This window comes from Centroberyx gerrardi, chromosome 13 (genome assembly GCF_048128805.1).
Source record: "Centroberyx gerrardi isolate f3 chromosome 13, fCenGer3.hap1.cur.20231027, whole genome shotgun sequence".
NCBI classification, from domain to species: domain Eukaryota; kingdom Metazoa; phylum Chordata; class Actinopteri; order Beryciformes; family Berycidae; genus Centroberyx; species Centroberyx gerrardi.
In genome coordinates, this window is record NC_136009.1 from 1,243,464 (window position 1) to 1,270,000 (window position 26,537).

Genomic DNA, 26,537 nt, shown 5'->3' on the forward strand with positions numbered 1-26,537 from the left:
TTTTTCACCACTTCTGACGTGTGTGCAAAGTTTCGCAACTTTCCGAGCACGTTTAGCCCCTCAAAAATGCGTTTTTTTTTTACAAAGAAAAATAATAATAATTAAAGCTGCAAGCAGCGATGATCGGGCCCTCGCACTCCGCGCACGTCGGGGTGTGCCGCAGCCGCGGCATCGTTACTGGACACCGACCGGTCGACGCGGCTCTGAATTTTTAGTATAAAACAAGTCATTTCCTTTTGCCAGTAGGTGGCGCTATGACTATGATTGAAATTGGCCTGTAGATGTGTTCAGGCCGGGAGTCTCATCAAACATGTGAAGTTTGGGGCAGATTTGACCACGTACAGCCGAGTTACAAACCACTTCCTGTGTTGCTAGCAGGTGGCGCTATGACCATAACTGAATATTGGCATGTCGATGTCTTCAGCCCGGGACTCTCATCAAATATGTGAAGTTTGGTGCAGATTTGAGCATGTACAGTGGAGTTACAAACCACTTCCTGTGTTGCCAGTAGGTGGCACTATGACTATAACTGAATATTGGCCTGTGGATGTGTTCAGGCTGGGACACTCATCAAACATGTGAAGTTTGGGGCAGATGTGACCATGTACAGTGGAGTTACAAAGCACTTCCTGTATTGCCAGCAGGTGGCGCTATGACTATAAATTAATATTGCCATGTCGTTGTCTTGAGGCCATGACACTTAGCAAACATGTGAAGTTTGGGGCAGATGTGACCACGTACAGCCGAGTTACAAAGCACTTCCTGTGTTGCCAGTAGGTGGCGCTATGACAGTGATTGAAAATCGGCATGTAGAAATGTTGAGGCCGGGACACTTATCAAACATGTGAAGTTTGGGGCAGATGTGAGCATGTACGGTGGAGTTACAGGCACTTCCTGTTTCATGGCGAAACATGGAAATTCGACGCCAGGCCACGCCCACACCGTTGGAGGAAAACTCAAGCTTTTAATAACTTTTCATCGTCAAGGTCTGTTATGTACGCTGAGCAAGTTTGAGATGGATCCGATGAACCGTCTAGGTGGAGTTCGTTAAAGTATGACCCCTGTAAATGGCCAAAAACGCACAAAAATGGCACAATCAATTCAAAATGGCTGACTTCCTGTTGGGTTTAGGTCATGGCACGTATTGATGTTTTTTGTAGGTCTGGACATGATACATGTGCCTACCAAATTTGGTACATGTAGGTGAAACGTAGAGCGATGAGTATTTTTTTGAAATTTTGTAGGGGGCGCTATTGAGCCATTTAGCCAAACCCATGCGCAAGACCCACAAAATATGTAATTTTTCACCACTTCTGACGTGTGTGCAAAGTTTCGCAACTTTTCCAGCACGTTTAGGCCCTCAAAAATGCGATTCATTGGAGGGAAAAATAATAATAATAATAATAATAATAATAATAATAATAATAATAATAATAATTCCTTGCATTACAATAGCTCCTCGCACCGGTCGGTGCTCGGGCCCTAATAATTCCTTGAAATACAATAGGTCCTCGCACCGGACGGTGCTCGGGCCCTAATTAAAGCTGCAAGCAGCGATGATTGGGCCCTCGCACTTCGCGCACGTCAGGGTGTGCCGCAGCCGCGGCATCGTTACTGGACACCGACCGGTCGACGTGACTCTGAATTTTCATTATAAAACATGTCATTTCCTTTTGCCAGTAGGTGGTGCTATGACTATGATTGAAAATTGGCCTGTAGATGTGTTGAGGCCGGGAGTCTCATCAAACGTGGGAAGTTTGGGGCAGATTTGACCACGTACAGCCGAGTTACAAACCACTTCCTGTGTTGCCAGTAGGTGGCGCTATGACCATAACTGAATATTGGCATGTCGATGTCTTCATGCCGGGAGTGTCATCAAACATGTGAAGTTTGGGGCAGATTTGACCATATACGGTGGAGTTACAGAGCACTTCCTGTGTTGCCAGTAGGTGGCGCTATGACTGTGATTGAAAATTGGCATGTAGAAATGTTGAGGCCGGGACACTTATCAAACATGTGAAGTTTGGGGCAGATGTGACCATGTACAGTGGAGTTACAAACCACTTCCTGTTTTGCCAGAAGGTGGCGCTATGACTATAACTGAATTTTGCCATGTTGATGTCTTGAGGCCATGACACTTATCAAACATGTGAAGTTTGGGCCAGATTTGACCATGTACGGCCGAGTTACAAAGCACTTCCTGTTTCGTGGCGAAACATGGAAATTCGACGCCTCGCCACGCCCACGCCGTTCGAGGAAAACTCAAGCTTTTAATAACTTTTCATCGTCAAGGTCTGTTATATACGCTGAGCAAGTTTGAGGTGGATCCGATTAACCGTCTAGGAGGAGTTCGTTAAAGTATGACCCCTGTAAATGGGCAAAAACGCACAAAAATGCCACAATCAATTCAAAATGGCTGACTTCCTGTTGGGTTTAGGTCATGGCACCTATTGACGTTTTTTGTAGGTCTGGACATGATACATGTGCCTACCAAATTTGGTACATGTAGATCAAACGTAGAGCGATGAGTATTATTTTGAAATTTTGTAGGGGGCGCTATTGAGCCATTTTGCCACACCCATGCGCGAGACCCATAAAATACGTAATTTTTCAGCACTTATGACGTATGTGCAAATTTTCGCAACTTTTCCAGCACCTTTAGCCCCTCAAAAATGCGATTCATTCGGCAGAAAAATAATAATTCCTTGCATTACAATAGGTCCTCGCACCGGTCGGTGCTCGGGCCCTAATAATAATAATAATAATAATTCCTTGAAATACAATAGGTCCTCGCACCGGACGGTGCTCGGGCCCTAATAATAATTCCTTGCATTTCAATAGTTCCTCGCACCGGTCGGTGCTCGGGCCCTAATAATAATAATTCCTTGAAATACAATAGGTCCTCGCACCGGACGGTGCTCGGGCCCTAATAATAATAATTCCTTGCATTTCAATAGGTCCTCGCACCGGTCGGTGCTCGGGCCCTAATAATTCCTTGCATTTCAATAGGTCCTCGCACCGGTCGGTGCTCGGGCCCTAATAATAATTCCTTGCATTTCAATAGGTCCTCGCACCGGTCGGTGCTCGGGCCCTAATAATTCCTTGCATTTCAATAGGTCCTCGCACCGGTCGGTGCTCGGGCCCTAATAATTCCTTGCATTTCAATAGGTCCTCGCACCGGTCGGTGCTCGGGCCCTAATTAAAGCTGCAAGCAGCGATGATCGGGCCCTCGCACTTCGCGCACGTCGGGGTGTGCCGCAGCCGCCGGATCGTTACTGGACACTGACCGATCGACGCGGCTCAGAATTTTCAGTATAGAACGTGTCATTTCCTGTGTTGGCAGTAGGTGGCGCTATGAATATAACTGAATATTGGCATGTCGATGTCTTCAGCCCGGGACTCTCATCACATATGTGAAGTTTGGTGCAGATTTGACCACGTACAGCCGAGTTACAAACCACTTCCTGTGTTGCCAGTAGGTGGCGCTATGACTATAACTGAATATTGGCCTGTGGATGTGTTGAGGCCGGGACACTCATCAAACATGTGAAGTTTGGGGCAGATGTGACCATGTACAGTGGAGTTACAAAGCACTTCCTGTGTTGCCAGTAGGTGGCACTATGACCATAAGTAAATATTGGCCTGTAGATGTGTTCACGCCAGGACTGGCATCAAACATGTGAAGTTTGGGGCAGATGTGACCACGTACAGCCGAGTTACAAAGCACTTCCTGTGTTGCCAGTAGGTGGCGCTATGACAGTGATTGAAAATCGGCATGTAGAAATGTTGAGGCCGGGACACTTATCAAACATATGAAGTTTGGGGCAGATGTGAGCATGTACGGTGGAGTTACAGGCACTTCCTGCGAAACATGGAAATTCGACGCCAGGCCACGCCCACACCGTTGGAGGAAAACTCAAGCTTTTAATAATTTTTGATCGTCAAGGTCTGTTATGTACGCTGAGCAAGTTTGAGATGGATCCGATGAACCGTCTAGGAGGAGTTCGTTAAAGTATGACCCCTGTAAATGGGCAAAAACGCACAATCAATTCAAAATGGCTGACTTCCTGTTGGGTTTAGGTCATGGCACCTATTGATGTTTTTTGTAGGTCTGGACATGATACATGTGCCTACCAAATTTCGTACATGTAGGTGAAATGTAGAGCGATGAGTATTTTTTTGAATTTTGTAGGGGGCGCTATTGAGCCATTTTGCCACACCCATGCGCGAGACCCATAAAATACGTAAATTTTCAGCACTTCTGACGCATGTGCAAAGTTTCGCAACTTTTCGAGCAGCTTTAGGCCCTCAAAAATGCGATTTATTTGGCCCGAGAAAAATAATAATAATTCCTTGCATTTCAATAGGTCCTCGCACCGGTCGGTGCTCGGGCCCTAATTAAAGCTGCAAGCAGCGATGATCGGGCCCTCGCACTTCGCGCATGTCGGGGTGTGTCGCAGCCGCCGCATCATTACTGGACACCGACCGATCGATGCGGCTCAGAATTTTCAGTATAGAACGTGGCATTTCCTGTGTTGCCAGTAGGTGGCGCAATGACTATAACTGAATATTGCCATGTCGATGTCTTGAGGCCATGACACTTATCAAACATGTGAAGTTTGGGCCAGATTTGACCATGTACAGTGGAGTTACATAGCACTTCCTGTTTCGTGGCGAAACATGGAAATTCGACGCCTCGCCACGCCCACGCCGTTCCGAGGAAAACTCAAACTTTTAATAACTTTTCATCGTCAAGGTCTGTTATATACGCTGCGCAAGTTTGAGGTGGATCCGATGAACAGTCTAGGAGGAGTTCGTTAAAGTATGACCCCTGTAAATGGCCAAAAATGCCACAATAAATGCAAAATGGCTGACTTCCTGTTGGGTTTAGGTCATGGCACCCATTGACCTTTTTTTTAAGTCTGGACATGATACATGTGCCTGGCAAATTTCGTACATGTAGGTGAAACGTAGCGCGACGGGTATTTATTTGAAATTTTGTAGGGGGCGCTATTGAGCCATTTTGCCACACCCATGTGCAAGACCCATAAAATATAAAATTTTTCAGCACTTGTGAGGCATGTGCAAAGTTTCGCAACTATCCGAGCACCTTTAGCCCCTTAAAAATGCGATTCATTGGAGGGAAATATAATAATAATTCCTTGCATTTCAATAGGGCTTCGCACCGGTCGGTGCTCGGGCCCTAATAATAATTCCTTGCATTTCAATAGGGCTTCGCACCGGTCGGTGCTCGGGCCCTAATAAATAACAGCAAAAGAAATACCAAGTGCAAACTTCTAGACTTCTACTCTTCTACAAATTATTCTACTCTTCTACTTAAACAGTTCTTTTGCAGGAATATAAACCATGTCTGCTTTCTCTGGCAGAGTATGACTCCTCTCCTGACATCAGCAACATTTTCTATTTATTGTGACATTCTAGTAAACACATTTGTCCTTAATTACTTTTCATGTACTTTTCACGTTACATATGAACAAATAACTGACAGTTTGTATGAACCGGAAGTTATTGGTAGTAAAAACTTTTATGACCCGCCTCTTCTTTTATCTGATTGGCTAAGCGACCAAAATGTAACATTGATGAGTGGCGCTGCTGTTTGGCTTTCAACCAAAAGTTGGAAGGCGAGTCACACGGGAGAGGAAAGCAGCGGCGCCTCATACAGAGGAAGACAGCCGATTTCAAGCGGTGCGCTCCAAGCGATAACGTTAGTGAAGGTGCATGCAGCGGTTTTGGAGCACCAGAGGGCGGAGATTTCAATCGGCAGCTCAGGCACCGAAATGAGGCACCGAAATCTGCATTGCAATTCGGTCCAGCAGGTACCGGTCGTATAGGAACCGGTGCCATAGTGGTATCGGGTTTCGGTACCCAACCCTAGTTGTAACAATTAGCTAATTTTACTCACGATTTGATGCGCGCTCCAAAAATATGCTCCTTATTCATGGCAATGTGGCTTTTGAACAGCAGATGTCATTTTGGTCTCAGTGAATAAGCCTGGAGTTTGGATTTTTTTTTTAGTATTTTGCAGTCAAGGCAGTGTCTTCATTTGTTAAGGCAGCTCTCCTAGTAAAATTCTTGAAAAGGTTGTCTACAATCAATTACATGAATATCTAGCTCTAAACAATCTGCATGATGTCTTCCAGTCTGGTTTTTGTGCAGACCATAGCACTGAGACAAGCCTTGTTAAGCACAGACTAGACAAGTTCTTTATTCTAATTTTCTGACTCGGGGTATCACAGGTGAAGAGGATGCTGGAGAGGATGTCTGTGCGCCCGGAACCGGTGTCTAAAATGCGCCACGTGCGCCACAAAATCATAACGCATCATTATTTATAACCTTGTGACATCCAGTCCAATTGCTTAACACCTCGAATTTGTGACAGTTATTTGGGACAAATTGAGGCTCAGGAAAGCCTCATTGGTATCTCTGGCTCTGCACTGACCTGGTTCAAATCTTACCTGAGCAACAGACTGCAGTTTGTTACAGTTAACAGCCAACAGTCAAAACCAACCACAATTAAATACGGGGTTCCGCAGGGCTCCATCCTTGGACCCCTCCTTTTTAGTATCTACATGCTCCCCCTCGGACAAATTATCCTCAACCATGGCCTAAATTACCACCTGTATGCTGATGATACTCAAATATACATCCATACCACATCTGATATTTCAGCTACAATGGAAACACTCAACAACTGTTTGCAGAATATCAAATCCTGGATGCACAGCAGCTTTTTGAAACTGAACTCAGACAAAACTGAAATAATCCTCATCGGCTCCAAGTCCACAACCGATACAGTCAGCAACCTCGGCCTGTCTATTGATGACATGGCAGTCACACCTTCCTTGCAAGTAAAGAACCTTGGAGTCATCCTGGATTCTGCACTTTCATTTGAACCCCACATAAACAAAACCAGACAGTTGGCCTTTTTTCACCTCCGGAACATAGCCCGGATCTCAAATTTGTTGATGCAGAACGTCTAATCCATGCCTTCATCACTTCAAGGTTGGATTACTGCGCGCCTCACTGGCCTCCCTTCCCATCTCCTCAACAAACTGCAACTAGTACAAAACTCTGCGGCTCGACTCCTGACATGCACCTCCTCCCGACACCACATCACTCTAATCCTTAGAGACCTCCATTGGCTTCCTGTACATTACAGGATAATCTATAAAGTGATGCTCCTCACCTACAAGACCCTGCACGATTCTGCTCCAGACTACTTATCAGAACTCATCTCTCCCTACTGTCCTTCTCGTTCTCTTCGATCCTCTAGCCATGGACTTCTGGTTCTCCCCAAGACAAGGCTCCGCTCCTTGGGAGACAGAGCCTTTTCCTCTGCTGCCCCTCACATCTGGAACAACCTACCTCCCACAGTCAGAGCATCGGACAGTGTTGATTCTTTTAAATCACTTCTCAAGACTTACCTTTTTAGAGAAGTATATCACTTGTGATTGCATTGTTAGTTTTAAGTATACTTAAAACATCTTTTTAAATGGTGTTTTAATGCTGTTTTGTTTTTAAGCTGTAAAGTGCTTTGAGTCATGAAAAAGCGCTATATAAATAGAATGTATTATTATTATTATTATTAAAAGTAACTTCAAAACCTTCCTGTTCTCTTTGATGCCTTTGATTAGAGCCTGTATATTGCACTCTTGTATTGTTACTACTACTATCCATCTTATGTTATTTTAACAGTTTTTATTCCTACTTGCTGTATTGTTTTATTGTTCTATTATTTTTTTTATCTTGTGTTGTGTTTTTTCTTTCTTCTAATGCTATTTTATTACAATGCTATTTTATTACTTTCACGTATTACTATTATTTTTAATTACTATTCTGTGAAGCACATTGAACTGCTTGTGCATGAAATGTGCTATATAAAGTTTGACTTGACTTTGCGTGCCAAGTGCTGAGGAAACCCTGAATGTTTTAAACAGGCAAAAAAAAGAAAAGAAAAAAAATCAGCAAGGGGAGTGATCTATTCAGTCTATCACCGATCCCTGATGTATTTGTTCAATTGCCCAACCCTACTGTACAGCTGTTTTACCCAGCAGAGTAAATCCAGATTATAGCTTGTCCAAAATACTGTAGCCATACTCCTGACGAGTACTAAGAAGAGACAGTACATTACCCCCATTTAAGCTTTACTATCAGTGTAAAATTTTGTAATATTTTGCTGGTGGCTGGTGTTGATTTCCAGCCCTGCCTTCTAGTACTCATTATGTTGTAATACCAACCATCCGACAGGACTTCATAAGCCTCTGACAGCTCCTTGAATTTCTTCTCAGCCTCCTCCTTGTTCTCTGGATTTTTGTCCGGGTGCCACTTCAGCGCTAGTTTTCTATACCTAGAGGGGAAAAGAGGGAAGGGGAGGGCAGTTTCAGAAAGGCTCTACTGTGAAAATTAAAAAGGTGTGCTTAAAACGGTAGGCGTTCCTTCTTCTTCCTTTTGCGGTTAACGTCAGACTAGAACACTTGCAGGCGTATATGCTGCCCCCATCAGTTCCGGAAGAATCACATCTCCAGTACCAAAAACAAGTACCTTCACATTTTCAGAATTTTGGCATCGACTTGGTACCGAAGTATCGTTTCTCATGACATCCCTAGTGTCACATGACTTGCTTGATGCATGTACCAGCTGCGAGTGACTACATGAGTCAGAATTAGTTATACTCAAAAGCAACTAAAAGGAAACGAAAAGAGTGTAAACAGTGATTTGCTAACTGTTGAATCTAAGGAAAAGTAGTTGTACAATGTACCAAAAGCTCGTTGTTGTACCAGCTATGTGTGGATATGGCATCGTTTTATTCACAGTGTCTTCGGGAGCTGCCAAAGATGAGTATTTTCGATGTACATCGTATATGCAGGTGACTCCCACGACCAAACTGGATAAAGGGTTTAAGCTATACGCTTCTTCATTAAGGCTGGGTATTGGCAAGGACCTCACGATACGATACATATTGCGATACATTGCAATACTCTACATAATTTACTGAAAATTTAAAAATAGAGCTGAAAATACAACTTGCTGTGTACCACCTGCAGGCCTGGAATTAAGTCATTTTTACGGCAAGGCCACTTTGGCCTTTGATAAATACAAATTTATTGGGACATCGCAGCCAAAATGTAGGGCACCAAGGCCAAAACCAATGGTTATTAAAATCCTTTTTTCAGTCCTTTTTCCTCAACAAAATAAATATCCAAATAATAAAAAATTAAGTGCTGCAGTGTGATACAGCACATATGTAAGATGGCTCAGACTGCAAATTTAGTTACATGTCCAGTAACACACGATAACGTAAGTGTAACCCAGGTTATTTTCTGTAGCTACAAATTACAGATGTCCCCTAAACGCCTCATGCAGACTATCGGTAGACGCTACAATTTACAGATGTTCCCTAAATGCCTCATAAGCAGGCTACTGCTACTGATAGCGTTTTTGCTGCTCTCAACCCGGTTAATTTTGCTATATTCTTCATTACAGTGGCTAATTACCCGCTGTACATTTAAACTCACACTAGTTCTGCTCAAGCACTCATAGCTCTCTCTTTCTTTTAGCGACTTTCTCGCTAATCCCACAGTTGTTTATACGCTTTTCAGATCTGTTAGTTACTTAGCTTAGCAGTTAGCGATAGCTTAGCAGTTAGCGATAGCTTAGCAGTTAGCGATGGCTTCTCTCTCTCCCTATCAGTTTAATTAATAATTAGCTGTTAATGTTTACGTTAACTTTACACATATATTAGCGGGAGTGGGAGAAATCTCACGCTACTGTTGATGTCCAGTGTGATGACGGAGACTCTGGGAAACGTGAGTTTGTTTATTTGCTGCGTCGCATGTAGTTTTAAATGAGGAAATCCGCAACTTTCTTTTAATGGCACAACCTGGGCACAGCGGCCAGTTCAAAACAGGGCATGCTAAACTGGCCGTGTGGATAGTTAATTTTAGAAGGGGCATTACGGCCACACTCCGGGGCATCCACGGCACTGGCCGTTTGGCGTGGTATAATGCCTGCCCTGCATCTGGGCAGTCTAATATGTACATCACATTATATTGATAACTCAGCGGACAAATTGAGTCAAAACTATTTAATTCAAAGGGATTTGAGGGAAATTTAAGGACATTTTAAATCCGTTTAAAACATTAATAATTTTTTTTTAATGTATCGATACCAGGGGCTGGAAAATCGATAAAGTATCGTGGAAAAAACATATTGCAATACTCAGCTGTATAGATTTTTTTTGCACAGCCCTATTCTTCATACATCTGTGGCTATGAAGGTAGCTGTCTACTAGCTAGCCGGTCACTACCTAACACTTTTGTTAAGAGAGTCTTGTAGCGGTTTGACTGGTTTGTTTGGGGTGCCAGCCAGGCCTCAGCCTGACAAAGTGTTTGATTCACTGTGAAAAGGGAAAAGGGGAAAAGAAAAAGTCAAATCCTACACAGGTCACATGAATAGACATCAGCAACACAACCTTCATGTACACTAACGAGTACCTGGGTAAAAAATTTGGATAATGAATACTTATTCAGACAACCACTTGATACACCAAAACAGAATAAAGAAAACACAGTATAATGAGACTTAGTTTCAGCCAGGGAATTATATTGTCCACAAAAAATGTGCACAACACTGTATTTAGTTCAGTCCAGTTCCTTTGAACAAAAATAATCCAGCAAAGGTTTTTCCACCCTCCGGTCAGCAAGTATACAAAGAAAACAAAACCCAGGGTTTCCCATACATAGACAACTTTGTGGCAGCCCGCCACAATGTTTTTTTTTTTTCTTCACTATTTAATTGTAGAACTCTGTGTAGCACATTGATTCGCTCAGCCCCTAATTGTCTCTCTCTCTCTCTCTCTGCGCCTCCCATTGCACACGCGGGCTTGAGGGATATTTTTTTTCCCATGCTAAGAAGACGGCCGGCTGAATTCCCGAAAAAGAAGAACTAACAGTCAACATTACTCGGAATACAGCTGGGTTTCCGAGATTAGCACGCCGTATAGCTGCTAGTCAGTATCCACTGGGTGGACTGATAACGTTAATATTAACTTTTTAATTCTTACTCTGAATGTTTGCTCCCTCAATCCAGATTAATGTTGAAAAATAATTTCCAAGAAGGAAAAGGACTCGTCCTGAGGAGGAGCAGGGACAGTCTGGACCAGAGGAGCTGCTGAGCAGTAAAACAGAGTAGATAATGTAACAATGTCAAAGGCTAGTAATTTAACAATGTAAAGATACAGATGAAACTGACAGCACAGGGAGATGTAGCAGGGCAGAGGGGCAGAAAAGCAGATTTCCTTTATTGATAATAGCCCCGCCTCCGCCAACCCACCTACCACTACAAATAGATTCGAATTCTGTGGGAAACACTGAAAACCCAGTTAATATTTCATTTCATCCCAGCAAAATAATCCAGAACGGGATTTCCCACATTCCAAACCAAAGAATTAATTCCAGCATTCACAGTTCTTGGTTCAGTTTATAATACAGTTTATCCCCACAAAATAATGCAGAACAGGATTTCCCACACTCCACACAAAAAGAAATAACTCCAGGATTCCAAAAAACCCAGTACAATTCTCCGTTCACCGTGTAATTCAGTTCAGTTCTTCCCAGCAAAACAATCCTGAACGGGTTTTCCCTTACTCCACACAAAAGGTAATCACTGTATCAAAAAACAAAACACAGTTCCTTGTTCCGGTAGCGTCCCGCGGGTTCCAATAAACCCCGCAAAAGACCGTTGCACAAGGAACAAATGGAAAAGAGAGAGTTGGCCTACTCACAAACTCGCAGGAACAGTCATAGACAGTCAGAGTGTCGTGATCCAGCCCGGGACGGGCAGACAGCGTTAACACTAGAATCCGCAATACCGAAGTCAATTTCCTCTCAGATAAAGTCCTCGCACTTGGAAACACAGATTACAATTTTTCCTGCTTGTGAAAGCACAATCAGATCCTCCGGTACAATATAGACGCCGAGGCCGGTCTTGCCACTTCCTCACTGGATGACGCCATTAAGGTAAGGTGTGTCCACCATATAAGGAAAAGGGATGGGTTTGAACGGCCAGAAATGGAATAAAAGAGAATGGAAGAAGATTTTTTAAAGGCAACATGGTTGAAAATGTATTCATGCACACCTGGATAACCTAGGGCATCACAGTCTCACCCCAGCAAGTTTCTGATTAATTATTGCTATATATGCATACATAATCACGTTGTCGTTTTATTTTCACAGATTTCACCAGTTGTCTCTGTTTGATACTGGTGAAAATAAAATGGCAATGTGATTATGTAGGCATATATAGCAATAATTAATCAGAAACTTGTAGGGGTGAGACTCTCTTAACAACAGTGTTAGGTAGTGACCTGGCAAGATAGCTAGGCGGCTAGCTAGTAGACAGCTACCTTCATAGTTGCAGAGGCAGTTTGGTCGTGGGAGTCTTGAAGGTCAACCTGCCTATACGATGTACATCGGAAATGCTCATCTTAGGCAGCTCCCGAAGACACCATGAATACAACAATGCTATATCCACACAGCTTCCGGTAAAGCGAAACTGAACCGGAAACTATTAAATCCGTTTTAACAGAATGCGGAACTAAGTTGGGCTCAGTTATTCTCAGCTATTCTGTGAATACCTGAAAACAGTAAACAGTGACTTGGTCAAAAATATGTTCATTAAACATCATTAAGAGGCAAAAAAGATAACAGGTTTAGTTTTTTTCCTCTTTTTTTTATGCAAGGCACCTGTTTGGGACTTCATGCTTGATTTATTACTTCAAATGTTCATGTTTCAATGTATGCATTTTTGTATTTGAAAATACAAATAACAAATGACATGTATTTTAATGAAATACATTTGCTCACACCAGTAATTGTAATTTAATAATTGTAATTTATTTTGATACATTTAATGGTCATGTATTTGTATTTTGTATCTAGATAGGCCTACATTTTACTGTATGTTTGCCCATCTCTGAGTGAAACAGTCCTCTTGTGACACAGTATCAAAAAGGAGAGGTAAAAGCATCAATGAGTATATTTGTGCTAAATAGTTTCATAACACCAAAACTGAGATGTGTGTTAGAATGTTAAAAGAAAGGAACAGTTTATCAACAGAAAGGGAAAGATTTAGATCACTAGATGAAGCACCAGCTGAAAAGTGATGGGGTCTTGAAGTGAAGTGTCTTGCTACTCACGCTTTCTTTATGTCTTCTGCAGACGCATCTCGTTGCACACCTAATATCTGGTAGTACTCCACCATGATGAGTGGATGAGGGGGAAAACTTCAATGAGCCTGGTAAACCTGAAAGGAATAGACAGAGCAAATGATTAGGCTTACACACAGCTTGAAATTACAAACAGCCAGCAGCCAAATGACAATACTGCAGATACTGGATGTGGCTTGCAGGTCTGCCAATTCTACCAGCCAGGTTAGTATCATGGGTTTATAACCAGACAACAGTGTCCATCAATACCATAACTGGGTAATTGGCTAAGCAGAAAAATCAGCAGCAGATGCCTCATATAGAACTTCCCACTGTGATTTTTTGGGACCATGGGGAAAAATGTTAATATTGACTCCAAAAACATTTCGCGAGAAAAGCCTACACATAGGCTTCCAGTCACCCTAATGGGACCCAATCGGTACTCCGTACCATAAAAATAGCTTTATTCTTCTTTTCTTTTGTAAATATAAACGATGACACCACAGAGTTTCCGTTATATACATTTTGCAGCGGCAAATTATTGCCGCCGCTGCTTCAGAATTTTATGAAATGTCATGATGTCGCAATTACACGACTCTGCAGAGGGCTTTTAATTTGAAACGACGGATAGAGGAACATGTGGCGACACCCGGCCGAGGCGAGAGGGAGAGAGAGAAAGAAGAGAAAAAGAAAGAAGAGAGAGAAAGGTAGATTTAACTAGCTAACGTTAAGTTAGATAGATTTTACATTCGCAATGTATTCTCTATTAATGTTCATGGCCAACTAATTATTATTAATATTAATAATATATCGTGAAATAATGTTCCAGCTAACGTTAGCTAGGTAACGTTAGCGAACTCAGTGAATCATAATACCGGTAACGTTACTTCAAAAGAAAAATTAAGTGCTCTCAGCCAGGCTGCAAACTTTGCCACTGAGGCTAATATACAGTGCCCTCTGTAAGTAGTGGGTGAAAGAGGCATTATGTATGAATTAGGGATGTTCCCAACAACTAATTTCCCTGTCAATTAAACGAAAATTTTAATTTAGACTAGTCGACTAGTCTAAAAGTAAGAAAACACTCAGAAAACAGTCAAAATTGAGCACAATTAATAATTAATAATCTATAAGGTTAAAACGTCCGAAAAAATATTGCATGTATTTAAGAGCCATTTGAAACCGTTAATCACATTCTTGAATAAATGTGGCACTTTGCGCCGTGCATTATGAACATTGCAAAACAAAACATGACAACTCACTAAATAAAAGTTAACAAATAATATTTAAAATAATACACACACACACACACACACACACACACACACACAACGTGGTAGGCCTACTTACTCGACTGACGAAACATTTTTGTTCAGCGAAATCAACATGTCAACATGTTCGGGTGAAAGACGAGACCTCAGTCTATTAACAATAAGTCCAGCAGCTGAAAAAACTCTCTCTGCTGGCACAGATGTTGCAGGCACACAGAGATAGCGACTTGCAAGCCGGCATAGTTTTGGGTATTTTATGCATCACTGTGAGGGGAGTAGGTGTGTGTGTGTGTGTGCGTGTGTGTGTGTGTGTGTGTGTGTATGTGTGTGTGACTATCATAATAATAACATGAATGAAGCTCAGGCTTTCACAAATTGACTGCAGCATTTTATTTTCTGTGGTTATTTTCTTGAGCAAAACTTAGCTAACTTAGGGACATCATAACTAGCCACCATATTGATTTACGTTCTTAACTAGCCATTACATATAGCCATAATTAACGTGCATTCTTTACTAGCCTTCATCTCATCCCGTTTTAATATTAAGTGCTGACTCCGCCCACCCGGGCCAGTTTCGGGGTACGCCGGTAGCAATTACAAGTGGACCCTATCCTACAGTCCCTGCTCTCAGCGGAGGGAAGGAGCTACGCTGTGTGGGGGAAACGCTGTGACCGTCAGACCTCTCTGGATTAGACAAGCAAGTAGAGAAAACCGGCATCAGCCGAACCAATTTATTGCCAAATGCTTTGGGATTCAACACATTAACATTGCTTCCCATGGTCAGAAAAAGTCGGCAGATTTGTCGCTAGTCGCTTTTGAGAAATAAAGTCGCCAGGGGGGTCTGAAAAGTCGCTAAGTCTAGCGACAAAGTCGCCAAGTTGGCAACACTGGATCCGAAACTTTGGACACTTTCTGTCGTTTTCTCTGGCCTGTCTCTTCTCTTCGCCCCTCGCTATTTTCTCTTTCTCCAGCGCGTTGTGCAACAGTAATGATCATCCGTGCGAAACACTGAGTGTGTATATAGTTATATGGATTAAACGAAGCTTCGATGCAAAGAATTTGCATCGATGATTTTTAGTAATCGAGTTACTCGAGTTTCGAGGAATCGTTTCAGCCCTAGTCGCTTTATTTCATATTTTTTAATTACCTATTGATATTCACTCCGACCGCCGGCGTACTACACGCGCGCACCACCCATGTACAACAAAACCCTTTCCCCCCGCTGCTAAAAAAAATCCTAGAGGAAACACTGCACCACCACCACCACCAATATGCAACCAATTAGCGTATGACATTATCTGGTCCTCCAATGAGACATTTTAATCCAGGAAAACCCTGTGGGAAGTGAGCAAGTATGGGCACACAACTGGTTGTGATGGGCAGCTCCCAGGTGGGAATGTATGTATGTAACTCTCACTCCACTGCAACTACTCTGTTAGGATGTTCCTGTAACCTAGAGTGTGTTCTTTCTTACACAACTTAGTGTTGTCCACAAGCCCCGGCTGCCAGTCAGATTATTGACTCTTTTTGTTTTTTCCATTTAATGGCACAGCCATAAAAAAAAATGCTGTCTTGAGATTGAAAATTTGACTCAATACAAGTGTGCTATAGCTTCAAAGAAACGAAACAAGTAGATACAGAATATGCATGTGCTATTACAGTATGGGGAAAATTTGTATATTCTAAGCTATTTCAGGGGAAATCACGGTGCAAGGGGTTAAATAAGGGTTTAAAAAACACCTGTGCACTAGAAGACACAAAATAAATCCTGGTAATACGTCCCTCAACCAGTCAAAGAACTTAATCCCTTACTGTCCCCTGCAACTACTGCTGTAAGTAAGCATGTTCTTTCTTAGTCATCTCACTTGGTTCTAGAGACACATTCAAAAGAAACTCCTGAGGACCTTCAGAAAAAAGTTGTTAATGCCTGGGCAATTACATTTTCGCCAAGGGATTGGGTGTTGCATAACTTTCTTTCACAATGAAATGGCATTTTAAGAGCATCTTGCTTCAGTGATCTGATGTATTTGCAGTTGCAACAGGATGTTGGGGCGGGACATAACATGGGGGAGGGATCATTCAAGACTAGCCAGTGATGTAAACCAATGGGATATCCATTAGGGAGAGAATGGCAGTTCGCTTTTTGGATTCCACTGTTGGAGATTACGGCTTTGGCCCTGTATTTGTGTATTGGACAGCAGCGCTCCCGCTAACCTGGAGGTATAAGATAGCACTTTATTGATCCCCTTAGGGAAATTCATGAAATTATGTAAAGCTCTACAGTGAAATAGGTAGGGCTGGGTATCAAGAACCAGTCCTACTTAGTCAGTCACTTGGAGGCGTAGGCTACCGCATTATTCAGCCTGTTTGTATGCGCTGTAAAGAGAGACACTATAACCTCTAGCCTATGTTATTCTGGCTATTATTTTTTCGATTATCATTATTATTTTCGAAAGGGGTGCAGCCAAGTAGCTGTGTGAAATGTGAAATGCTGCTGTTCGTGAAGAACCGTTTCCTCACATTCAACTAGGTCACAACATTTAATATTATTAGTAGTACCTTTTTTAGAAGATGTCTTGGCTATAGGCTGTTTTATTAGGCATATCGGCGTTATTGTTTATCCCTTCTCTGTTAAGTCCTTAATGAAAGGCTATCCTCAAGCCTACCATATGCTGTGCTATTTTTTTTGTTTGTTCGTAATTTAGGCCTGTCATTGTTCTTGATCAAGTACTTGGTACTCGGATTGGTTCTCAAAAAATGGTATCGGTGCATCCCTACCTCTTATCAATCATTAAGAATGTTGACCAGCTGGATGCTGCTTGAATAGCTGTGCAACAACTTTTCTGCTGTCAATCGCAAACAATGATAGATACTGTTTCTTTAGAGTTACAAAAACGACAAAAAAGACCATAAATTTAATCCAAACAGCTTGTGCAGTATAACTAAGTGTTCTGAAGCCAAATTGCACAGTGGGTTGAAAAGTCCAATATTTACCTAATTATTTCCTAGATTTTCTGCACTGCGCCAACCGTCACACCAGTAGCAAGCTGATGCTGCCTTCAAATGCTGTCGGAAGTATTGTTATTACCGGTAGAGCACGCTTTGAACAACACAATAAAATGGTAAATACAAATGGGAATCCAATTACTTGAATTTATTTTCACTTCTTCTTGTATTGTGTTCTTTCAGCTAAAGCATTATGCCAAATGTGCCTTAGTTGTTTTGAAGAGTAATTCTGAGACAAAATTAACTCTACACAGCAATGTCTTTATTGCATAATAAAACAAAGTTAACTCCACTTAAGTCTTTTACCCCTGACAATTTGTGCAGTAGGAATCGATAGGGGACTCGATTAAGAATCGGATTGATAAGAAGAATCGAAAATGCCACTAGAATCAGTAAAATACTAGTTTTATTAACTGCCTTTCTCTCCCTAACAAATATCCCATTGGTTTACACCATCAGCCAGCCCACTTTTGAATCAAATAATGACGTTCAAAAATCTGTGATGGTTTTATTGGTTGGAATTTCTTATGTACGCCTACTGGTACCACTAAAAGTAGAAGTAATGGGATTTTGATATAAAAAAAAATTACGCCTATTGTTAAATAGGTGGAAAATTAGGTGAAAAAGTTATTTTTCATTTAATTGTGACTTTAATAAATTAATTAGCAACATTTGTTTCCTTAGGAGCCTTTTTGTCTAATACTAAATATCTAACATTCAGTGTTTAAAAAACTGTTTTGAACAGTGCACGTTTTGTCCTCTAACATAGTAATACAGAATACTGACACAGGACAACAGACCTCTAACAGATTAACAAAGTAGTACAGTACATACTGACACACATGCTGCAGAACAGACCTCTAACAGACTGACACAGAAGTACAGTACTGGCCCATGTAGGCTAGTAGTACAGGAGGACCTCACATGCAGTGCAAAGGAACAGTAGAACACATGACATACAGTGGACAATAGGTTCATCTCTCTATACACAGCGACGCTTTCAGAGACTTTTTTATCTTGTCTAACAAGTAGGCCTATACCAGGGGTTCTCAGCCATGTGCCACGAGGTCCAAGAGTCCGTAGGTTTTCATTACAAACAAACACTACAACAGCTCATTTAACTTATTAATACACCTTCTACCAGAGAGGAGGAACTAATCAGTGAAATCAGCTGCTGAAGGGTTTGGTTGGAATGAAAACCTGCAGACTGTTGGGCCTCTATGGACCATGACTGCAAACCACTGGAGTATACCACGTTTTAATGTGTGGTACTGCTTCTGATAATCATTTCCGTATTTTTAGTATCAAGCTTACCTGATTATATAGCTGGCTTGTTTGCCAACTTGGGTCTGAGTGATCCTGAATGCCTGCTGCTAAGCAGCTACCGTTAACGTGTTCTCCATTCATACACTGAGTAGTCAGACAGAGACTAATCTTACAGCTGACATATGTCGATCCAGCGATGTTGCTGGTCAGGCTGACAAGTCCAAAGAAGTAACACTGGCTAGCTAAGTCAAATATGATGTCGTTGTTTTTGTTTGTAAGACGGTAGCTAATGTTAGCTTGCTAACTTAGCTAACGAAAATAGCTGGCTCGCCAACCTCGATAAGGAGCGTTAGCTTCACACAGCAGTAAACACCATGACACTAGCAATGCTGTCAAATACTCTTACCTGATTGTAGTCCAATTTCCCGTGGTCTGGTGTGATATTTAGGATAGACAAAACTCCGTTTTTTAGGTTGAGGAAGAAGCTAAAGATGCTAATGAGTTGTGTTCATGCTCAGCCGTCTGGAGGTTGTTGTAGATTTGACGCAACGTCCTGTTACAGTGAGTTCCTCTTCCCTGGTCCACCGGCTGGCGCAGGGATAAAACCTCATTGGACAGGGACGGGACGGTACATGTCAATGTCGGTCAATACAGGACGTTTTTTTTGTGTTTTTTTTAGATATGTTCTCCAGTAGTGACATTACCAGCCTAATTTATAATGTGTCCCTGCATGCCAAACTGGGAACTGCTAATTCCAAAGAAATGAACGCCTGTGAAGCAGTTTTATTCCACCTCGTAGGCTAGGCTAGGTAATAATTTTACTGTTCCAGTGGATTATGGACTGAGTCAGCTATAATCACTCTCCCATCCAGCCTTTACACGTTTGTTTACTGCCGTTCATAATGGATACCTTGGGAATATTTCCGCCTTTCAATAGAGAGTTAGAGGTCTGGCAAATTAAAGGCAAATTGCGAAATTTTGAATGCATGTACTGCATCCCACTATATTGTGAAATAGTAAAATTCTTTGGTAAATCCAATTTTTTTTAATCACTGCCTTATGTCATGAAGCAAGTTCAACATAGGGTATGTTTGTAGTAGCTGGCTTCACAATTCCTAACTAGATAGCACTCAGTAGACCGCATACTTCTGCCAGCTATGCAGCTGTCAATATATGCCAGTTCCACATGTCAGATTTTCACCAAAAGTTAATTTCTTCCATGCCACATTACCAACTTGTTTCACATCAGGAGATGCACACATTTTCATGACTGGACATGAAATGCCTGCTCAAATTCTAGTCAGTTTCAAAGCTGCAATAAGCGATTTTTCTGACCACTAGAGGGTGACAGAAACTGCAACACTTTTGTAAATAACACACAGCAAAGCCACTGCACTATGGAGGCCTATGAAGGTCAAATAGAAGGATAAATGCTAATAGCTAAGCTAAACGTACCTGCTGGGAAGTCTTGCTGGTCTCGCTTTTACCCGCTGAAGGTTACATGTTCCACAATGACAAGTGAAGAGGCAAGAAGAGCCTCCTTCTTCTTGCTCTTCACTCGTCAACTTTTAAACAGCGAGGGAGGGGCCAAGCTAAGTTTTTTTAAAATGAAAAGCTACTGAATGGCCCGGGAGGAGCTTCGGTCCGGAGCAGAATTTGACAACAAGCTTTAGAAAAGCGGGGAAAACAGCAACACAGCTGGCCCGCCTGTGTGGATATTGGTTTATATCATTATGTCTCAATGAATTGTCCACATAGCACACATTAGTTTCCAGATTGGTTATAAGGTCTGATATTGGTTATTGCAGGTTTAAGCATTTAGGCAATTATCACAACACCACATGGCCAATCAGCACTATATCTGTTCAGCGGCCATTAGGGCTGCCCCTTACATAGTTTCACCCTCTGTGATTGTCCCTGCAAGGGTAGAGAGTGGATTGAACCCATTATCATTCAGGGTAGACAAACATTTTCATGTCTAGAGATAGCGGTGGGCCACCAGTGGTTAAGGCCCCATCTTTGAGACTACATGCAGGCCTACTGCTGCTGGTCTAGGCTTCAGTCCCACCAGAACCTTCTCTGATGGTGTCCCCTACTCTGTACCCCTCTCAGCTTTCCTATTGTCTCAAGAATTTTAAATAACTAAGGGGAGTGGACTGGCAAAAAACTTTCATTAACCCGATATAAGGAGAAAGCAGTGACGTTTGCATGGGGAAAGTCATGGAGGGGAACAAAACACAAAGATGTAAGCACATATGGGATTTACAAGTGAAGTTTTGGGAAAGTCCCTGTCTCATGCTGCTCAATAAAGCAAACTGTGTGAAACATAATCTTTCCAAAAATTTATTGAAGGTCAAACAGTGGCACTAGGTTGCCAGAGGCCCGGCTTTCGACCGGACTGTCTGGTTTTCAGATGCATTGTCCGGGTCTGGCCAGAAGGATCGTTTCAATTTCCGGTCAAAATCATGTATATGATAATCCACTAATTCTAGCCCTGCCGATATTTCCCAGTGACCATGTCACCCCACGTGGGTGGGTGTGTGGGCTAGGTAACCACATAGCGCAAAGTTTTGAGTAGCCTTATCATCGTACGTACATTGATGTTTGATCGTTTTCAAATAGGTCTATGGCCAAAATATGTGCTTGGGGCACATCAAGCAACTGGAGTTTTTACCATATTTTACCATTATCCAAACCAGTAAGTCATTTAGAAAAACGTCAGCTCTGGATTCAGCTTTGTAGAAGACACTTACAGCTCAATAAGATCACCATAAGAAGAATCATATATTTGATTACACTATTTATTTATTTTTTGTGATTTTCTATTCTCACTATATTTAGTTGGCTATGTAAATTTGTTCATCTTTATTAACAGTGCTTAATGTGATACACACAACACTGATATGCTCTGCTTGAGGATTGGAGTGTATAGGTTGACTGTTTCAGTGAAATCATACAGGAATGCAAGGCCTCCAGTTATCAATAAATTCAATATGGAATGTAGCCTAATAATGAACAGGCATAGAAAGTATAATATTGTTGCTGAATGATACTGATTAAACTGAATTACATTTAGGTTACCCAGTTTTGCTCAATGAGGTAGCCTGATGTAAAGGCCTACTTATTTGTTAAGTCATTAATTGTTTAAAGATTGTATATTATTCCTTTTTTTTTAAATTAATAAACATGAACCCATTTCTACAACCCGTTTTATATTTAGGACAATCTATCACATGGAATTTTGTTTTTGAACTGTAATTCAAAATACACTTTTGGACTCTTTACCTTTAAATAGCATGTACAGGCTTACATACTTTTACTGGTTATATTCTTTATGGCCGCTGGACATGACAAGTGTCCATGGGGCACATTTTTGTGCAGCAAGCCTGCAGTATACACACTGGTGCCATGTGTCTTTGTGTACAGATGACACCTGCCGGCTACAATATGATACTACAACAGGGGGCAGCGTTGTACGGGAGGCAGGATTGTACAACACTTGTTTTACATTGGGGTGACATTCGTGTGCAGGGGGACAATATCATATCTTGTGTATTGGTGAAGAGGCCTGCTTGCATGTGCCACACTGCACTGTAGCCTACAGTTTTCCCAACCCACAGATATCTTCACGAGTTATTGAAAGACAATTTTTTTAATTTGTTTCCATTGCATTGCCAGCAGATTTTGTACATAGATTACACTAAGTCATTACCATCCATTTTGTTCTTTAAATAAAGAAAAATATATATGCATCCTCTGAGTAACCCTAAAACAGGGTGGGTGTTATTCAAATATCACAAGTCATCGTGGCTTACAATTTAAGAAGGGACAACTTTAGATCATTTCTTAACCATGATCACATATGATCTATTGAATACATTTCCTACAGAGCATGAACCAAATGGTTATTGACAGTCACAAGAATCAGAAAGAAGTTGATCTGCCATGAAAGAAAAATAAGAAATAGATTGACAGTACGTAATTAAACAACCACAAAATTAATAAATAAGATAATTCCTACAACATTCCAATATGCTCGGCTTTTGCCTCATTATCTTGGCATGACAATTGTGTCTGGCTGTGAATTGCACAAGACAGCCGTGTTGTTTCTGAACCACATTCTCGTCAAATTATCACTAAAGGCTTTTGGTTTGGCTTCTTTGCAAAAAAAAAAAAAGGCAAAAATAAATATTGAATCAATCTGGTAGGGAAAATGAGGAAATTGTACAGCTATGGCAAATGTAATGGTACTTAACAAGAGTGCAACTAAATAAAATTAAGGCAAAAAATAAAGCCATGGAATGATTTCACAAGGTGGCTGACCTAAAGATGGATAGAACAGTTATTGAAATGCAGTGTGTATGGCTTGGTCTTTAGTGCTGGGATGAGGCGTTACCTGGATCATTTAAGGCACAGAGTAGGAATAGCCTGGAAGTTAAAGAATTTGTTTAAAAAAAGAAAAACAAGATACCATAGAAAGAATAAAATGAAGGTCACAGCAGAAAAAAACCCCAAAACAAGACGAAAAGTGCAAGCCAGTGGCTGGTTGTCCTTGGCCCAGAATGTGGAGTTGGGAAGGAGGCATCTTGATCCAGGAGGGAGGAGATTCAGCATGGGTCAGACAGACAGAAAGATGAACAGATACTCAGTGGAATGGATGGCCTTCATCCTACTTGCCCATCCGGATACTCTGGATGATTTGGAAGATTGCTGTGTAGAGAAACAAAATAATGTTAGGAGGGATAAAGAGATATGCACTACACACCAAAAAAACGTCCTAGACTGTATCCAACTGTATCTGACACTATCCATTTAGGATTAAGCAAAGAACCCTTGGAATTCAAATTAAGGGACATTTTTTTAGAAGGCCAATGCGAGAACAACAGCCTCAATGCATTCCTGGGGAAAATACTGAAAATACACATACATGGGGGGGGGGGGGGGTTCCAGGGGGTCAAATGGGGGTCCGTGGCTCTAATGTGGACTAAATTAGGGGTCCTTGATATGAAAAAGGTTGAGAATCACTGTTGTAGATTACTCTTTTACAGAGAGCTCTATTCACTAATGTATAATAATGTGAAAATTGGAACTGCTATACTCAACTAGGAAGCTTTATTAGCTTTATATTGTTGCCTGACCACCATGACTTGACATCCTCCTACCAAAACCTTCTGCTGGGTCAAAGGAGAGCACTGGAGGACCAGGTGGCTGGGGTAAAGTGCCAACATGTCAAAGTAGACCACACACAATAAATAAAGCCAGAGATGATCTGACCCAAGATGGAAGCCAAACAAAAATCTCATTCAACATCTGACCACAGCTGGTAAGCCAATAACAACCTTTAAATGTTCCAAGCTGCCACAAGTACACCACACTTATCATAACCTGTGTCCTTACCCAGACTGAGCTAAGCTGGTCACATGTGGTGAAAAGCAAACACAGAGGCTGAAAATACACGTGTGCCTTGGCAGGTTAAGTATATCAACGCAGGAAAAAACTAACTCACCAACTAGACAGACAAACAGAGAAAAGTTGCATTAGTACATTTGTGAGGACTAGTGCTTTGGTTCTGGAGCATTTTGGCTGGTCCCCACTTTGAAAATGGGCCCATGTCAGGCCAAATAGGCCAGAAATAGGCCAATTCTTTCAGATTTGCGTAAAAGCACCTGGTCTACATGTACAGTTTGGAACCCTGAACAATTTCCAGTGCTGGAGTCATCGCAAAAACGGTGTTGATCAGCTGTGGCCACAGTTTTATTTTCTTATTGTTTTTATTTCCATTACCAGCAAATGGGTTTTCTGTTTATTTGCTGAACTGACCATTATAGGACTGAAAAAATGTCTATACCTACTTTATGGCCAAGGAATACAATAGTGTTAAGAAAAACGTAATTAACTGTTCAGATCATCATTGAATGGTGCATTCAATATTATGTAAAGTAATACAATGATGCAGAAATACGACAACGGCACTTTTAAGAGAACAGATAACTTTGCCATTTTCCCATACGTCTTATCGTCATACATAGTAAAATGGCAATGTTCTCAGTTCTTTTAAATTCGCAATTTCATTGTATTTCTTTACACAATAACACTGAGTTTACCATTACATGATGACCTGTTTATGAGGTTTTCCTCAGTACTACTGTATTCCTCGGCCACCTTAAAATAGGTGGAGACATATTGTATTTTTCAATTCCATATACAGGAAAACCCATTTGCTGGTAATGGAGGAGAGGGGCATGGCTGCCATGGCCAACAATGCACAGTCCTCACAAGAATGGCAATAGTAATGTGGGTGGTGTGCATGGTATCCTTGAGTAAAGGTTGTAGGGAGGGAATGTACTACTATTCTGTCCAACCAAGGTCACAGATATTGATAACCTCTACAGCGGTGTGAATGTAACCACCTGATGTATGTACCACACAAACATCACCAGTGTTTGGTTCAAATATATCAAGGGAGGGATGATGAGGTGGTAAAGTGATATCAAAATGTTATGTGTGCTTTCCCTCCCTTTCGCCAGAAAATAGGAGCCCTACAGGTATTTAATAATCTGTATTTCCAAGGGGAAATACAGATTAGGGATGTTAATGATTAATCGACGATTGATTAATCACCGTTAAGAATTTGATCGATCAAGCATATATTAACTGATTAATCGACAACGTAGGCTAAGGCTATGTGCCATTTTTCATTTTTTGCTGAAATCACTTACCACCATGAGGGTGCAATTTAACTTTCACCGCTTATACAGAGAAAGAGGAAAGCTAAGCAAGCGGGCGAAAAGTCCAGTGAAGGAGAATTACATCTGAAAAAACAACAGTGTTCATTGTAAACATTGTAATACAATGTTGAAATACAGCAAGTCTATAAGCACAATGACAGGGAATGCAGGAAGATTCCCCAGACTGGCAAAGTTGGCGCGACACTATTTCTGCCTCCCGACCCCGGGACAGCTGTTCCATCGGAGTGTGTGTTTCAGCGGCTGGACTGACTGTCAACAGGGTGCACACTGGACTCATCCATGACCATGTAGTTATGCTCTTATTCAAGTTAATCAATGTATAGAAATTGATCTAAATCGTTCTGTAATGCGCCTAATGTGCGCATCGCGTCATGTCTGTCATTTGGCTATGCTGTAGCACTGTAGGCTACTCAATCTGACAGTCTGTCTCCCGTTCTGAAAACGTTAGTAAAAAAAAAAAAAACTCTCTCTCTCTCTGAACTTGCATGTGTTGTAACAGTATTTGTAAAGAGCAACTTGATACTTTTTAATCTGACAATTCTAACACTGCTCAACACTCAGAAAGTTAACATGAGTGCAGTGCAGAGACTTCATTGCATATTCCACCAGTTGGGTTCCACTGGACACAATGTAAAGACAAGTATTTAACTCTAAACAAAGTAAATTTTCAGCCTGTGGGAAACACAGAGGTCCGTTGTCGGGAGTCGGGATTTTTTAATCCTGACTAGTTAGTCTTTTGAATTATGCTTGGTTGATTAACTTGTTGAGTAGGCCTAAAGACAGGTGTAAAAACACACATTTTCTATTTTCTATGTCAAAAGCTGTTTTTTACATAATGATTAATCGATTAATTGGTCATTAACATGACTGACGATCAATTGAGGAAATTGATTAAAATTTGCATCCCTAATACAGATCTATTGAATCATTCAATATTTGAGTAATCTATAATCAAGAACACACTTTTGTTGTAGCTGATTTTATTATTGGAACTTCTGTAACTAAATATATTAAAAAACAAGC

At 41.4% G+C, this 26,537-nt stretch overlaps 2 protein-coding genes across 4 annotated transcripts in view; both read right to left on the bottom strand.

Moving 5' to 3' along the window:
• The window catches only part of LOC139907741 (dnaJ homolog subfamily B member 6-like), a 59,709-nt gene extending 40,406 nt beyond the window's left edge, over positions 1-19,303 (bottom strand). For 2 of the 3 annotated variants that reach the window (XM_078287464.1, XM_078287466.1), the window contains exons 1-3: positions 19,172-19,303; positions 13,217-13,323; positions 8,259-8,368 (exon numbers count right to left, since the gene is read on the bottom strand). In XM_078287464.1, the coding sequence (XP_078143590.1) occupies positions 8,259-8,368; positions 13,217-13,281 (175 nt within the window). In that variant the 5' untranslated portion in view covers positions 13,282-13,323; positions 19,172-19,303. Of the gene's footprint in view, positions 1-8,258; positions 8,369-11,803; positions 11,939-13,216; positions 13,324-19,171 lie in introns of those variants that run through there. The other variant, XM_078287465.1, reaches the window with a different exon arrangement.
• A 3,081-nt stretch (positions 19,304-22,384) lies between these two features.
• The window catches only part of LOC139918552 (stress-associated endoplasmic reticulum protein 1), a 7,094-nt gene continuing 2,941 nt past the window's right edge, over positions 22,385-26,537 (bottom strand). Inside the window, exon 3 of the mRNA XM_071907972.2 lies at positions 22,385-23,475. Within this exon, the coding sequence (XP_071764073.1) occupies positions 23,435-23,475 (41 nt within the window). The 3' untranslated portion in view covers positions 22,385-23,434. The remainder of the gene's footprint in view (positions 23,476-26,537) is intronic.